General features: G+C 43.0%; 1 protein-coding gene across 17 annotated transcripts in view; it reads right to left on the bottom strand.

Moving 5' to 3' along the window:
• Positions 1-17,564, bottom strand: part of FNBP1 (formin binding protein 1) — a 98,550-nt gene extending 80,986 nt beyond the window's left edge. For all 17 annotated transcript variants that reach the window (XR_003994486.1, XM_030507080.1, XM_030507081.1 and 14 more), the window contains exon 1: positions 16,998-17,564. Coding sequence is in view for 16 of the 17 variants with exons in the window: in XM_030507080.1 (XP_030362940.1) it covers positions 16,998-17,021 (24 nt within the window). In the remaining variant the exon portion in view is untranslated. The remainder of the gene's footprint in view (positions 1-16,997) is intronic.
• Positions 17,565-18,045: the final 481 nt, after the last annotated feature.

Raw genomic sequence — 18,045 nt, 5'->3', positions numbered from 1 at the left:
CTCATCAGCTGGACAGGCAAGTCTAGCTGAGCAAAAATGGTAATTCAGTTTTCTTGTGACTACAACCTCGTGTCCTTGGGTTTCAAGAAACCCACAAGAGTATTTTCTAACTCGTGCTATAACAGTGATGATGGTTCCACAACACAGATTTCAAGCCTTCACAAAGCTTAAATAAGCATCTTTACAACCCAAATGAGAATTTTATCAGTAAACAGTCATCTTCTAGCCTACGTTTTAGACAGTCGTGAAGAAAAGCACTACCCGATTTCAAAGAGTGCTTATCGGAGCTAAGATTAAGAGCTACACGTATGACACACCAGTCTGGCCACTTGCTTTCACCCAGCCCATCTTCCAGCACTATACATTTGCTTAAGCCCAGTATCAGTGAAACAAGGGACAGCACAAAGCTTGTTTGGGTGGGTTTGTTCTGTTTTCAATTCCATTCCTAAACACGCAGCTGTGACAGGTTTATGTTCGATTCCCAGCTCTGAACAGTGACTCGGTACCAGTTCATATGCGTCAGATGGAAGTTCTGCTGCAGCAGGTACGTGCTGTGCCCATCTAGGCAGCTCTCACTAAGAAGTCTGGGTTTAATCTCATAGTTAGAGCACATTTTAAGACCTTAAAAATAGGCTTCCATGGTTTAGAACTTTCTGAAGTTTTAAAAATCCATTTACACCCCTCTTCTCCAAGAACTGCCAGACATAATAGTGGTTTGGGGGGAGAAAGGTACTGCTTTACTACACAAAGATGACAGAAGAAAAATGGTTTAGACCCTATCTGACATTTAAATACCAACTTACAAATTTAAGATGGAACGGAAAATACCCACGACATAACTCAGGCTGACTGCACCCAGCCTTATTAAATCCACATTATGTTAGTTTACCTACCTGTAAAGGCAACTATTTTTTCCAACATAAATCCTAGAGTGTCTATTGAGATTAAATGCATATCAAAACACACAACAAATGTATCCACTGGCATCTAGATAAAAGCACTAAGAGGAGCCTCATAAAATAATGAGTTCTACAGTAAAACCTAGAGCACAGTGAAACTCCAAGACAATTAATACTGCCAGGAACAGATTCTTACTAACTGTGCTAAGCTCAGGACGCACAACATGTTTCAAATACAGATCTCAATATTCTTTATAAAGCTGGTAAGGCTACAGCAAGCAGACAAGAATTTCAAACTCTCTTTTAAGGAGTTTAGAACCAACAAAGCTCCTGGTATTTTAGTGACATTGCAGGCTCTTGGAACACTGCAGGCATTTACAAGTGCTAGCAAATTAATATGCTGCACCAACTCATTTGGTGAACAATCTCATTCAGATCTTAAGCTGCTTGTCCCGTGTTCTGAATGTGTTACAGGCTGAAAACATCTGAGGCACCAAAGATATTTTCTGAAAGGGTGCTGGAGCTTTTCAGGCGGAAGGCCGCTTGCTGTACTTTGGACTGATTACTGGGCCACTGAAAAAAGGCATTCTGGCTTGAAGACAAACAAACCCAAGACCACCACACCACATAAATCATGATGTTATTAGTCAAAGGACTAACACAAACTACAGTTCAGTGTTATTAAAATCGTCATAATAGCATTAATAGAGAGCTGCTGGTCAAGTTTGGAGTTGGTTTTATAGCACAGCCTGTTTTAAAGGAGTATTTCTTGATGAATTGCTCTGTCGTAAGAAAGTGTGCTGTGCACAGAGCACATGTGGTGAATATTTGTGAATAAAACTACACAGATGTGTGATCCCGATTTCCACTCTTCTCACATTCCTGGGAAGATCAAATAGAAGGCTTGTGGTACAAGAACAACAAAAAATAAACAAACAGAGGAAATGCTTACATTATAATGTGCTGCTTGTGTTTTCCTATCACAGCAATAACAAACCATGAACTATCAAAAAAGAATGACAAGCGCACTGCTGCTCTTTTCTATTACTATTGTGGGAGGAAATCTAACAAATGTTTGCTTCGTTTCCAGAAAGAAGGAGATTCCCTGAACTCCACAGGTCTATTTAGAATAAACAGTGCCCACAAATTATAGGCAAATCTGTTACAAATTCACTTCTCCATAAGCTTGCCACTCAAAACAAGCAGCTGATAACATAGCAATAAAATGAATACAGCCAGTTCATGGCTAAAATACTGCCAACAGCTCAAGAGTAAACTGGTATCTCACAAGAGAGCCATAAATTCAGGTCAGGTTGTAGCTGCGCTCCTCAGCAGCGGAACAGGAAACAACGTGATGTGCAGAATAAGATGTCGGTCACTTGGGCTCACTCTTTCCTGAAGCAAGAGAAGAATCACAGCCCGCTTGCAGTATTACTTCTGCACACTTGCTTCAACTGGAAGCCCGAATGCTCAAAGGTGCAGACCAGCTTATCCCATTTGGGGAACAGAAACTCTTCCTGGTAACATCCACATACGTATTCACAATGCGACAGCCTGCTAAGAGACATGAAGCTGTTTCCTACAGCCCATTATTTTTGAGCAGGGCGATATGTAGGGCATCTCACAACTACATCTTTAAGGAGTAAGTAATTAACTCCTCAAATGAAAAGAAAACACACTCACATTCCATCTTCTATCAGGGATGTGTGAATATCAGCCCCACACAACTTCAGAAGTTCAGACCGGGAGGGTTTTAAGCAGATGCCATTAAATATTGATGTTGTATTTCATTTTTTGCAGGACTGTTTATTTGTAGGGAATTAATTAGTATATTGGGAAAACAATTCTTTGAAATGCAGCTGTCAGACACACAGACTGTATAGTATCCAGTGAACACTGCAATTCTGCATGGAGAATCTATTCTGGGTATCTATCAGCATACTACATTGATTTTCAATGGAACGAGATATAATAAAATAGATATCCTCTATTTTACTTTTTAACTTTGTCTCAGAGTACAGTGACTATTCAGTAGTTTACACTGACACCCACATAAGAACTTCCATAACAAATGTGGGTGCAAGAGAAGTTACTCTCTTTTTCCCCCCAAGTGGAAGAACCACAAGATGGGAGAAGTTTGAGACCTGTATATGATTTCCATGTCCTTGAGTGACACCCATTCCACCCCTCCAATCTTGCTTAATTCATACATACTTTACTCAAGCTCATGACTAAAGTATAGGGCATCTGCCTGCACTGGAGAAGAATTTCTTACTCAGGATATTGGAGACACAAACACTTCAGCAACACACATGCCTGAAATGAGACCACTGGTTCTGCACATTGCCCTGCCTTGCACAGCCATCACTGCAAGCAGTGACAGATGTTCAGAGAGCAGAGTCAGCGTTACTAAATTAAGCACAATGATCTAAATTTCTTATTAACCTAAGAAAAAAAACAAGAAGTCAAAGACCTACAATGCAGGCAGACAGAATGGATGGATGCATAAACAAAAAGCCCATGGCTTCAGTTCTTATCTGCACTGAAATAACTGAAATTACTCAAAGAGCTGAAGAATAAAGTTGAGTCTTAGAAACTGCCATTTAGCTGAACAATGCTGCAAAATACAAGCAATTGCTAAACTAACAGATGCACTAATAACTAGCTTAAGCAATATTTTATACCAGTGCAAGTGCTTCACCATTCAAAGCTTATCACAAGGGCTTCATATGTTAGAAGTGATAGTGGTGGCAAGGTAAAAATAAATCCCATGAGTTTATCTTCTCTCAAAAATTAAAAGGCTGTAAAATAATACATTTCACTATAGGTGAAGTCCCCAATATTATCTAACTTTTCATATCTTTGCTTTCTTGTCACCTCTGTAATTCCTACTCCATTGTACTTGTCCATCTAGGCTGAAGAAAATCACAAGGTTTACAAACTTCAACTATTTTGAAACATGGATGTTAAGGCAACGTGTATTGTCTCATTTCTACAACAGTAATCAACGTTTGATCTTGGGCCTGGAAGATCAAAAAAATACTCCTTGTTCTATTTTCTTTTTAATGTCAATGCAAAATATAGGATAAATACCATCTTCCAAATCTGAACTTTAATACAATCCTTAGGTAACTGAACTGCCCTAGAAAGAGAGACAAAAAGAGACAAAAAACACATTGTCAGAATGCTCATGGTCTGAAATGCTTACCCAGAAAGCAATTTCAAGAAATAAGAGCATCTATCATACCCAAAATGAATGTTACCATTGTTGACATGCAGCAAGATGATCACGCTCAATCCAGAGCAGTCACAGATTTAAACTGCTCTGCAGGACTGAGACAGGAGCTTGGATCTCTGTAAATGTTGTGTGCGGAAGAGCCCACAGCTGAAAGGTGACTGCTCCAGCAATCCCACGCCACCGCTGGCACAACACAATCCCAAAGCTTACAGTGGACCTTAGAGACTGTCATCTTGATATACAGCTGCTCCTCCTGACAGAAAGTCTACCAGTCCCTTAGCAATCTGTATCAACTCCTGCTATTAACTATAATGATGTGCCAGCCTCCTCTTCTCCTTTCACTCTTCCTTGTATCTGTGCTTTGCTTAATTTAGCTTTCATCCATTACATTGCTGCAGCTTTGTCTGTTGGAATAAAGAGCACTCAAACACAGAAGAAATGCCTTTGTTTGAAGAACAAACAGGAACCTCCTGCCCAACCTTTGACTTGGATGCATCTGAGCTACTGATCTTCACAGAGCAACTGGAGCTTCTGGGCACGGTTCCCTGCATGTCCCATGACTCCCCAGCTATTTTATAACACAGGGATAGACCATTTGGTTGATGAGCAGTTGAATCATCTAAAAAATATGAAAGAGGATATTGACTTGAATCTACTAGATGATTTATCTGCCAAGCAGGGAAAGCAAGCTTGGCCTCTGAACCAGACTGATACAGAGGAGGGGGAAAGGGGAAAACAGATGTGTGCTTGCCTATGTACACAGAGGGCAAAGGAAAGAAAGGAAATTTCTCACAACTGGACAAGAACATCCCCTCCCACAGCAAGGAGAAAGGTCACTTGGTGCTCTTCAGTAATGACAATACCTTCCACTTAAAATAGTACTCAGAAGCTACAATTGTGGTCCAAAGGTTGACTCAAAACTACTATTGTTACTCAAAACTACTGCAGCCACGAAGAGAAAGTAAAGAGCTTATTTTTCACAAAGTTTAGATCCATCTCCCCAAATACAGGGAGCTTTGGCTGCTAACACAAACTAGTGACCATGAACATGGCTATGTTAAGGTAAAATACTTTGGCAGAGCATGTCTGAAATCAGGAGTCTTTAGGATAAGAGCATCTGCCAGTTTCCACAAGGGACATTCGGGATGTCTTTACCTACCTTGGCAACAAAGAGTTACCCTAAAACATTCCAGCTTCTCTAAAGTCCTAGGAGACCTTTTGAATATATTTGTAAAGGATTCCAATATTCTGTCAAAAGATTATTACAGGTGCAGACTCAAATGGACCAAGAGAGGGTGGCTAAGAAATAGGAGCAAGCCTGGAGAAGCACCATGTGGTCTCTCCCACTGCTCTGGGTTTTTTGGTTGGTTTGGGGATTTTGTTGGGGATTTTGAGTACTCTTGTACATGAATGACATTCATACTGCTCAGTAAGCATATCCAACAAGGCTAGTGACACGTTATAGTTAATTCTTGCTTATGAATGCCTAATACACAGACTAAAGCTCAGTCATGTTGTTTCATTCCTCATATAAGTTGATGAAAGGATTTCCAGAAAAGCTGAATGCAACATGACATTTTATCCCCAAGAAATTCATGTGTAATTGCAGACTGCAAATACACACAAGTAAACACAGTCTTAATACAATATGCACAGGAACCCATGTTGCCTCAGCAGTGTCTGTTGTTCAAAAAATGGTGTATTTCCTGGCTTTAAAATGCTTTATTCTACTAATTTAATATTTGTGACCAGATCTATTTTTGGAACAGCTCTGGAACACACAAAGGAGAGAAAACAAGCTATGAATGCAAAGCCATGAATAGAGCCATATAGTTCATGCATTTTCTTCCCTAAAAGAATCTGAGCATTAAGCACTGCACCACACAAAGAAAACGTATCATAGTCCCTTTTTTAAAGGGTGATTTGTGCCTGTGGCTTTTCTCTTTTCATTTTGGGTTCATCTCCTGATTATTTTCAAAATTCTCCTATCCAAGAAAGCCTCCTGACGTGCATTAAGGCTTACACACCAGTCCCAGACTGTTTAATTTAGCCCTAATACCTTGAGGAAGGTTCAGGATGGATTGTTGCTATTCTGATTAAGGAATCAACCTGCCCCACTGCTGAGAAGGTTGGATGAATGCCTTGCCCCCAGTGGGAAATCAATATTGTTCCACTGACCAGCAGCTTCCAAACACTGCATGTGCCGAGGTATCATGAATAAAGAAAGCAGCACTTAATTCTTGCATTATAATTATAAAACAGGGTTCTGAATTTCCACTGTTTTGACATTTTTTACTCAACTCTTCCAGCACAGATTCTAGCTTTTTACTACTCTGTCTATATCCCAGCTTTTTGGTTCCCAGAGATAAACCCACAACCAAACCACAAAACATAAATCTCCTGAACCAACAACAGATTCAACATTCAATACAAATTTCTATAACCATCTGCATGAAAACCATACATGTCATCCAAAAGAGAATGTCTTCTGACCATTGTGTGACTGGAGTGCGCTACTTTGTCATGCTCTTCCTAACCACCAACTACTTCAACTCAACTGCTAATAACCAAGTGAAATATATTTGTATTGTTCAGTTCAGCAAAGGCTTTTGTTAGCTGGAACAATTGAACACACTCCCACAACCATTCAACGTTGGCACTACGATAGGCATGCTTTCTCTTCAAGCCTATTCTCAAAGAGCATCAACAACTATGTGGATCGAGTCTCCGAAGGTGCCTAAATTAGGTTCATGTGTTTCACAACAGCACATTTCTTGCAAAAACTGTCTTCCTTCAACAATTACAGCTTTCCTATTTCAATAGAGTTTCACGTCAATCACGTTGAACCTCTGGAAAGGGAGCTTTCAACAATTTAATGCAAATGTAAGGATGACATAGACAAAAATCAGAGCAAAAGCCACAATGCAGAAAGCAAAACCAGCCCACAATTATCCAAGAGAGGAGGTGTAGAGGTGCTCACAGTTCATACCGTACTTTATCAGGGATAGATGGATGCTTCCACCCTTTCCAAGACTGTTTCCTGGGCAACTCCACTGCGTCTCAGAAGATTGCATGCAGCCACAGAGCCGGAGAAACATTATTTTGTCTTTAAATAGAGCTGGAACCCAGCTATCCCCCCCATGCCAAAAATAAGGCTGTAAATCCCCAGGGCACTGATTGAAATAGGAACGGAGTCACACTTGTCATGTGATATGCATTCTCATTACCTAAAGGATAGGCTGGTTTGCTCAGCTTACAACTTTGGTTTCCAGGTAAAGCAGGGAATGTTTAAGTGTTGAATGCCTTGAACACTGCAGGTGGGCTGCTGGCCTTTGGGAGGATGCGGCCCTTCTGATCAGCCTATGACAGTGACTTGGAGCAAAGCAATTACTAACCAATATACCCACTACTGAAATGTTTGCTTAAGAGGCTTTCTGCACACTGAAAACTGAACTAAAGCTGTGATACGTGGTTTTTCAGCTTTTACATGTTAAGTTACAAACATATGCCAAAAAGCATCCTCTGCAAAACACAGATGTTTCATAACTGCAGAAAGTTGTAAGGAAATAAAGGCTCCTGACCAGCACATACAACCCTTTCCTCTCTCCTTTTATTTTTAGGCTTTTCCAGTGACAACACACAAGCAAAAGTATCTCAGACTGATAGACTGGAAAGAAAGAGGCAGGATAAGTGAAAAATAGTCCTGTGGTGCTCTATCATAGCTCTCCCGGTTCATCCGCTGCCAGTTTTCCTTTTACTCCAGCAAAACCTTAGTTACACATTCTTTAATGAATGCCACTCCTGTAAGACCCACATTTGACAGATGAACAGCCCTCAAGAGGGCAAGAAATATTTCCCTTCCCCGTTTAACTTTTGTCTGAGAAAACACACTTCCATTCACTCTCTGCTGCATGCCAATCATATCTTTCCTTTTGTAAATACATGATAAACATGCTAAAGCATTTATCTCTCCATAAGAAAAAGCATAATGAAGAGTGAGAAATTACCTAAATGCATTTTAAATCTATTTGCTAAACAACTCCTCAAAGCTTTCTGCAGAGAATGGTGGATGAAAACCATTTCTGCAGAGAATGAGTGGATGAAAACTAGCAGCACACACACTTCTGGATAGAGCTCTCACTTAGGGCTGTGGTTAAATATTCTTCCACAGTGAATAAAGATGCAAAATGCAACCACAGAAATCAACGTACATACATTCAAACCAGTAAGTCAACTCTACTTAAATATTACATGGAAAAAGCCACATAAAACCAGCAATGCTACAAAGCCAAGCATGCAAAAGAGGACTGCTAGGTCCCTTGACTATTTTCCTGGTTTACTTCCTATCTAATCCTCATCCTTTGCTACACTTGCTCCAGATCCCAAACTCTTGACTTGCTATTCCTAATGTGCTAATCCCATTGCACATCCTGTCTGACACCAAGCCACAATCCCACCTGTCTCACCCAGAGTCCAAGCACACTCTCTCCCCATATCCAAGCTGTTTCCTTGTTACTGGTTCCTTGCTTTTTTGTTTAAATTCCCTTCCTACTCCTGAGCTCATTTTTGCTGTTTCCTTTGCCCAGTTGGTACCAGTTCTCTCATCCTCCCCACATTCACTATCAGAAGCACCACTTCAAATTGCCTCCCCTCAGACGACCCCATTCCCATCATTCTCAGCACTCCAATCACAGGAACAGTTCTTAGACAAGCAGCTCCAGGTTTCTGTAACAAGACCCTATCGTGATCTCTACTCCTTCTTCCCCACCACATTTGACACGTTGAATCGCCTAGTTTCCTCTCAGACCACAGCATCTCTTCTCTCATTCCTCATCGTAGGGCGAGTGTAACAAAAGAACCATTGTGCTACCAGCAAAGAAGATGGACCTTCAGCATGTCTCAGTGCAGCCATGCTTTCCATCCCCTTTCCCTCCTAGCTCCGAGCCCGCTTTCTCCCAACTCACTGACCCACACTATTCTTCCCACTCATGCATGACCTTCTTCCAGCCAGCTTCTTCCTCCACTGAGTGCCAGTAAAGGAGTCCGAGAGCAGGACAGGCTGCCTGACACCTCCCTGGCCTGGAGCAGCCATGGAAAGTCCACTTTTCCATGGCATGGACAGTCTGGCTGCACCCTTGCAAGGACCAGACTGAGGCATGTTCAATTATTCTGTGGGTGACTCCATCACCTTGTCCCACAAAACCCCTCCAAGGCCAAAATGTACTCAGCACATGCTGGAACTCCTGAAGACTGCGGCACTAGAATCTTGCACCAAATACTTGCAAAGTGGTATTTTTCCAAAGACTTAAATGTTTGCCTAATTTGGGCATATTTTCTCAAGAGCAGCAGAAAGCATATCCCTGCTCACCAGCTATTGTCTGCCAAATTTCAAAGCCTTGCTCCAATGAATAGGAGCACTACTGCTTTCCAAAACCAGACATGTTTAGTATGTGCAAGACACTGGCCCTGGTAACAACTGAATAATCCTGACTGATGTGGGTTATTCAGCCTGGAGTTCCCAGTGCCTAAAGCAGCCAACACAAGAAACCTGGAGAGGGGCTTTGGAAAAGGGCCTGTAGGGACAGGACAAGGGGAATGGCTTTAACCTGCCAGAGGGGAGACTGAGATGAGCTCTCAGGCAGAAGTTGTTCCCTGTGAGGGTGCTGAGGCGCTGGCACAGGGTGCCCAGAGAAGCTGTGGCTGCCCCATCCCTGGCAGTGTTCAAGGCCAGGTTGGACACAGGGGCTTGGAGCAACCTGCTCTAGACTACTAAACAGGTAGAATTTGAGGATTTGCTTTAAAAACTTCTTAGGCACCAAGCAGAAGCAATTGAAAAATACTGAGCAAGAAAAAGACTGCTAAGTGACATGTATTTAACATAGAAAACCTACTTTATTTCATCAACAACAAGAACGCTGATCCACTATGGCATTTCCTCAGCATTGAGGACTATCTGGATGTCCTGGTAGCTTGTTGGGGACCATCCTTCTAAACCAGGCATTAATTCCCAGGAGACTCCATTTCAAGTTTTATTGCTTTACTGGGTTTCTGAGGGTGTCTGGGGAATTGCTGTTGTTCTTTTGGTTGTTTTTCCAATTAGATTGACTCTTCCCCAGATAAATTAAGGACAACATTGCAACAGACCTGCTTCTTTACATGCTTTACAGCACGCGTCTGCTTCAACAACCAGCAATGAACACCGGGCAAGCAACATTTCATTCTTGCACTTTAACTCTGCTGCTCTACACTGGAAGTAATCTAGAAACCCCATCTACAGCTTTGCCATCCTTAGATGCAAAAAAGAAACATTTTATTTAATAATGCCAACAAACCATCCTTAATAAACTGAGACAAAGGAAATTATTGACCAGATTAATAAGGTTATCCAGACAACACAGAGACAAAGCTATCACGTAAAAGTTCCAATGGGATCCAAATTATCCCCACCCCACCTGCTCAAGAAGACTAAAACCATTGGATCCTGTTCATCCATACAACATATAAACCACTTTTTTGCATATTCTGCATTTTAGAGCCAAAGCCATGGATTGAAAAGTAGGACAAGGACTCCAATATGCCAAGAGATAACAGTGGTTTTTCCTCCCAGCAATTTAATCAGCTTCTTGTTTTAACAAAAAGAAAGTGAAAAGCAGAGTTTCTAAGGGTAGGAGGAAGAGAAGCTTCATCTGAAAAGTGTACAACTATATTGAAGGGGGAAGTTATTTTAATATATTTATATGCACACCAAGGAAACTCAACAGAACAGTGGATTTTGATGGCTGAATTGGATTCAATGTATAACCCATCTCAGAGGCATTATTTCAAACAGGATGAAAGTGAATTTCCAAAAATTCATTAGCAGGTTACTGCTGTCCAGCAGTCAACAAAGGCAATAATGTAAAGCATGTTATTAAGTTCCAGTGCAGCAGTGGCTCCTACTCTTCATGTGGAGCATGGCTTTTGAAATTCTGCTTTAAAAGAATGTTTCACAACATGAGTAACACTAATGAGCTGCAGAGAGTCCAGAAAAACATCGTCTCATGTTTGACTGCCTTCCCATATGGTTCAAGAAAGGAGGGGATCTGGAGCAGCCACAACAAAAATGGGAAGAGTCTGGGACTGAAAGGAAAAGAAAAATATATCCTGCAGTCTTGAGTCACGCTGAAAGACCATAAATCCCCCAATTCTTTAAAGAATAGGTAGGAAACACAAGAATAGGCTGGTGACATTATAGAAATCCTCTTTCTTAAAGCAAAGCAGAATTGTAAACACAATCACTCAGACATTCATACATAAAAGACCCAGCAACTCCTTCTAGGAGGCAGAAGAGAGTCTTTCTACTCCTAGTGCCTGGAAGTATCAAGGGCTGCACACAGGGACCTCACGCATAACCCCATTCTCCTACCAACCAGCTCCTGCGAGCAGCAGGGGAGCTCCCACACAACATATCACCTAAAAGTAGATGATCTTTAAACTTTCAAGCTATTGAAAAGGACTGTGACAGCACTAATTTTAAAGCACACATACTTACAGCTGCAGCAGCCTGAAATGCCATCCTGTTCTGGGCAAATGCAGAGGTGTGTGCTGCAGAATTAAGATACTGTGCAATGATTCAGCTTCTATAAACCATTTCTCACTCCGTGATCTGCATATACAAGCTGACCACTTAAAACAGTGAGTGATCCACCGTGAAATAAGGAGATATTAATGTCAGACAACTTTGCTACCTCAAAACTGCCCAAATAACTATGCAGAATGCTTCACTAATGAAAAGCGTAGTTTGCTTTGAAGTGCCCATCTCCAGCACCCAGCACTCTGTATGCAACTTGTGCAAAGAACCTTAGAATAACCAAGCCAATATTGTAAATATAATGCTTTTATTCCTGACCTCAGCTTTTTTCTTCTCATTTCCAACCTCTCTCTGTATTTGTTTTTATGGTGCCTTACTCAGGGAGTATATTTTTGTGGGTGAAATTCCAGCCTCTTCGGAATACACAGTTTTAACATGTTACTAAATAGAACCCAAGATACTATTGAATACAAAGAGAAGGAGGTCGAGGGGTCAGCTCTAGGAGTTGTCTGAATGATTGCAACAATTCACACCTAATTAACAAGAACACACACTTTTCAGAAGAGCATTTGCCCTCACCACAGAAGAAGATTTTCCAAGATACAAACAATTCATCCAACCCACATTTAAAGGTCAGGCCCATTGCCTTATATAATGGGAACTCTCAACTCGTAATCAGAGTGAACTTGTGATTTAGCATGCAAGACAATACCTTAATCTGTGTCCTGGTCTCACCAGAAACCAGCTCCTTTTCCTCCCAAAAAGTAGGTGGTGTAAGAATGGGATGTGTGGGATGACACACACAGATTTCTATTGTATGCAATCAACTATGCTGGTGCATACAATAAAACTAAAAGTTGGCTTAAGAATCAATACATCAAACCCAGATCCAGCACTGCAGATCCTCTTATAGGGAACAAGTCGACAAGAACAGAACCTTCCTTTAAGAACACATTTGACCACCATGCCCAAGTAACACTATGTAATGCCACCAAGGTCAAGATCACCTAGGTACTACAGACAGTTTCCAAATGTGAGTCACCACTACATGCAACACCCATGCATTACAAATACCAGTGCAGAACAATACCGCATTCAAGCAAATTTAAGAAATGCAAAGTTAGAGCTGTTTAAACACAAATTCTGATGAAATAGAGACAAGTACTGAAAGAGGAAACGATTTATCAGTCACAGACAGCAAGCGGGGCCTTGCAGTTGTCAGCTGCACCTATGTTTCATCTTCTGACAATGAGGATGTAGGTAAGAAAACATGATCTACAAGAATCCCACTGGTTCAATATTGTGAATTAAGAAATTACTACTACTGAATAGAATTATTTTCCAAACAATAAGAAGCAATTCACATTTATAAGTGGAATGAACTTTGTATGACACAAAACCTCATATCTACAAAATGTATTTTTCATACTAACACATACTGGAACACTCTACAAACAAAAGATGCGCTCCCCAAAGCATCACTTGGCCAATAGAGTCCCTTGCACATAGGCGCCAAAATAAGCCTTTTGCAAATCCAGAATATTCACCTTCCTACAGGTTGAAAGGACAGTGACAGCTTCAGCAGCCACCCAGCTTTTCACAAAGGTCAAAGAAAATTTGACTCAATCCTCCTCCTCCTCTGCCTTCTTTTTTTTTAAGCCTCACACGGAATGTGGAAAGAACCCCAACATCAAACCCACAACATCTGCACCTCTGAAACATTCATAACAGAAAGATGAGTCTTCCCACATTTAATCACTTTACCACTTGCACTTGCCGTACTGGCAGTGTTCCGAGGAGGCAGATTTTCCTGGACCACTGAACCACAAATTTACACATAGCTCCCCCAAACTACACGCTGTACCAAAACTCATCATCAAGAAAGATCATTGCCTTCAACAGACCGACCATGCAGCCACAGACTTTTTCCACTCAAAAGACAAGGACTGAGGTTAGTTTTAGCTCAGTTTGCCATGTAATTTCTACCACTTGCTTTAAGGGCTTCATACCACACGAAAGGACACTGGTAGGAAGTGTGGCACACACTAACATTTTACTAGCTAAAGCACCCTTCAGAATAGCTCTGTGTGTCATGCTCTGTGTTCTTCCCCATTACCCGAGAGGAAAAGAGTGAGAGAGATCTGAGTATGCTTTTACAGCCTGTTGTCCCTAAAATGTAGTTAACTGAAGGTGCAAGTCAGGTCTGTACAGTGGTACACATCATCTTTACTTACCACTTATATTAGCCAAGTATTTAGAAAACAATACCAATTTCAAGAATCAGACATAAAATAACTACCTACTATACTGTCCTACCTGCTGGCCCTTTATGCTACTCTTGAACTACAGTGAAAAACAACATGGTTAAGTCCTACGACTGTACTTTGTCCTTCACCCACCGCTTCTTCCTCCAGCTCCTGACTGTTTCACAAGTGTAAGGGGCAGAAAGACTTCTGCAGGGGTTGGGCAGCCTGCACAGCTCAGCCACTGCCACCCAGCACAGTGTGCTTACACACAGGAAACTCATCGAGACCTTAAGGTTTTGCTCTATAACACTGGGTTGCTTGGAGGCCCCAGATGATCTCATTGTCCTGAGTATTTAGCCTCATACAGGATATAAATGCTGCATTAGTACCTCTAATAATTCTGCTGGTTACAGCTCCGTTTACAGTCGCAGCGCCAAGCTCAAGATGAAACTCGCAAGCCTAGATTTGAGTGAAGTATCAATAGGAACTTTGCAATAGGATTTGCAAGCCAGAGGCACAGAATCCACACACATCACAGCACAAGGCTAAAAGTCTGTCTTGGGAGTAACTTGCATGTTGCCGAAGGGATTTGATTGCTTCTGAAGTACGAGGCTTTCTGCAACCAGCTTTTTATTTTTCCAGGATGAGCAGAAATTCTACATAAATCCACGCACATTAACATTCTACACGCTCTAAAGAGCAAGCTTGATTTTACTTCTCCTTTACTACGTTTAAAGGGGTGAATCATGAACACTCATCCAGTCTGGTAGATCAGCACATCAGAGACACGGGGTGCAAGTCAAGCCTGATCAAACAACGCTGATCTTTCTAGCAAATTTCTCAACTACTGTTGGAAACACACTTGTTACTGCTGCAACTTTCACCCATCAAATTATATACCAGTCACATCATACACAAGCATTTGTTGCTTACACCACCTGTTTCTAAATACCCATCCCATGACTACCTAAAACAACTACTAAGTTAATGGAAATGTAATTTTGTTTAAAAAGCATGACATGATCAACAAGAGGAGGTAGCGCATATTAAATACAGGTTGGCTCCGTGCTTTCCTTCCCCAGAGAATATGGGGAGAGAAATCACTGTTCTGGCCTCAATACCCAGTGCACTGGACACCGATGTGCTTTCAAAGCTCTGCCCCAATTAAAGCAACTCCTGTCAATTTCATACCTAGAGTCATGTAATCTTATGGTCCAACCCTTTTACTCACTAACCTGTAACACTTCTCAAAGTACTACACTTAAGACATAAAAAAAATAATGCTGCTGAACACAATTTCACCAACAAAATGTTCAGGGGAAAGAAAGTGTCACAAAAGCAGTTTGTATTGTTAGAGAAGACAAACGTAAGACTGCACACACACCTGCAAACGTTTAATGAAACAGAACTATTTACAAACACTACTCTACTAGTGCTGTTTTGTGCAGAAACACCTCGGTATCACTTGCTCACTTTCAAGAAGGAAACATAACCAGGTCCAGCTGGAGAATTCGGATTTATTTTCCTATATCAAAATTGTTATACTGACTCATGCTTTAATTCCACCCAAACTATTTTATCTCCCCTCCAAAGCATCCTGAATGCAGAAAAAGAACGAAAACTGCAGATTTTCCTAGGAAGATTCCCATGCAGCAGAGCTGTTTATATATTGATGATTCAATATAGCATCACTACAGTATTTCATCAGTATGTATCACCTTTCTTCCCCTGGAATATCTAAACATACCGCAATAACCTCTCTCAGTAAGCATTCGCTCCCTGATTTACCGTCTAGTTTGAACCAGATCTAGCTGTAACATGACTACAATGTCACAGCAAAACGGGATGCTTGAACTGCCTGCCAGCGATGCAGCCAGAAAGGGCAACAATTAGCACATCTAAAATAACCATTTCTATACAGAGGCAGCTTAAAAGCTCAGTTAGGTTGACATCTTAACTCGCGCTGGTGATGAGCCACAAACAGATGAGCAGAGGACCAAAATCCTGCAGTGCTTTGCGATCCAGATGACCCTCTGCTACTCATTCTTGACTTCTCCATTCAAAACACAATCCCGTTTTCCTCTTCACCCTCTTCCCGTGTGGATTTTGCCCAAAGATTTTTAATGTCCCACCATTAAATTAATAACAGCTTGCAGAGGCTCCTGACCACTATACAACCCCTCAATAACAGGTTTTGCTCCATGCTCCACCATCATGCTACCAAACATGGCTGCATCATGTCCTCTTTGTGATTGAATATGTATATCTCTTCTGCCTTCCAAGACTTCTTTCATTTGCCTACCCTTATTTTCTCAGATCAGCAAGGGACCATTCCAAATCGCCATTATCCACTTTTAACAGTTTGGCATTTTACAGCAACGTTCTATCGTAATCTAAATGCATTCAGACTTCCCAGGTTCACTTCGAAAACAACCTAAGGGCTTTATACACCGAAACCCTCCCCACCATTAAAACGTACTTATTCACACACAACAGAAAACTCCTCTAACAGAAACCTCCGTCCTCCAAAAACAAGCGTGGAGAGAAACCCCTTCACAACAGCCAGAGGAAATTTTATCATCTGGCTTTTCTTCCCTGCAGCTCCCTCTCCTGAAATTGGACCCCCTCGGATATAAATCCACCTCAGAGCCTCTCCTCCAGCCACACACAAAACCCACCCCAGGCTTTGCTTGAAAAGCCACCCTCCGCTTTCGAGCCGCGATCGCTTTTTGTGCTATGGAGCGATTCTAATACATATTTCACTCTAGAAAACAAACACAACTCCTCAGGCTCCGCTGGGATTTCCCCACAGAGGCTACTCTCAAAGTTACTGGAAGGGGGAGACCCCCTGAGGAAAGCGGCCCCCTCACAGGGGGTACCCCTCACAAGGGGTACCCCTCACAGCGGAGCCCTCCACCCCGCCCGGCCCCCAGCCCCGCACCGGGACCGGCCCCTCCGCACGGACCGTTATGACACGGGGCGGGCGCGGCGCTCCGCGGTAACCGCCGCAACGGCGGTCCCGTTCCCCCCCGTCCCTCACTCACCCACAGCTCCGTGCCCCAGCTCATGGCTCCGCCGCGCCGCCGAGGGCCGGCGCTGAGGGGCGGGCGGGGGGCTCTCGGGGTCTAGTCTGTGCCCTGGCTGAGGCTTCCTTCCCCTGCGCGCCCCGCGGGCGGGAGGGCCGGGCCCCAGCAAGGTGAGGCGCGGTGCAGAGCAGAGCGGAGCGGGCCGGGCGCTGCTCACGGCCGCTGCTCAGCACCGCTCCCGCCTCATCGCGCCGCAAAATGGCCCGAGCGGCGCCGCGCGGTGAGGCGGTGGCGGAGCGGGGCGGGGGGGGAGGCGATTGACAGCTCCGGAGCACGGCGCAGGCGCGGCCTGAGGCGCGGGGTGGGGGCCCGGGGCGGTCAGGGCGCAGGCGCGGCCTCCGGTCAGTCAGCGGTTGTCGCTGATAGCTCTCGGTGCTTGTCGCGGTTCCCCTCCGGTCCCCGCACGGGCAGGCGGCTCTGCGCTTCGAAGCGGGCCGGCGGGCGGAGGTGGGTGCTCTCCGCCCGCAGGGCAGCTCTGGCGGTGGGTCCCGCCCGGCCTGCCTTCAGGTGTCGGTTCCCAATTCCTCCCTGAGCCAGGGGGGGCTCTTTATTAAAGCAAATGTTCCTGTTATGGCCATTTGGGAGGGGGAGATCCGCCCTAAAGGAGGAGGAGACATCCACCCTTCAAAGTGATTGCGAAGGCTGAGTTTAACTCAGCTCCCCAAATACACACACCCCCAAAATAACCCAAATCCAGGAATATTAACTCCACCATCTGTCGCCAACACACCCAAAGAGCAAGCAGAAAAATAGCCATATTATCTGCTTTGGCATAAATATGGGCTATTGTAGGAATTACGTAGGCCTTGCAGAAAATGGCTCATTGCCTTGCCAGAAAAAGATGATTTGGTTTATGCTCATCTTCCTCTATAATTGAATTTGAGCTGTTACTTCAGCTGATCTTACATTTCTGTCTTTTCAGCTACAAGAGATGTAAAAATAGCTTTAGATGGGTATTTTATGTTGCTGCATCTGTTCATGGAATACATCAGGGAGAGGAAAGTTA

Source organism: Strigops habroptila, chromosome 15 (assembly GCF_004027225.2).
Source record: "Strigops habroptila isolate Jane chromosome 15, bStrHab1.2.pri, whole genome shotgun sequence".
Taxonomy (NCBI): domain Eukaryota; kingdom Metazoa; phylum Chordata; class Aves; order Psittaciformes; family Psittacidae; genus Strigops; species Strigops habroptila.
This window is presented reverse-complemented; position numbering and strand designations above follow the sequence as displayed.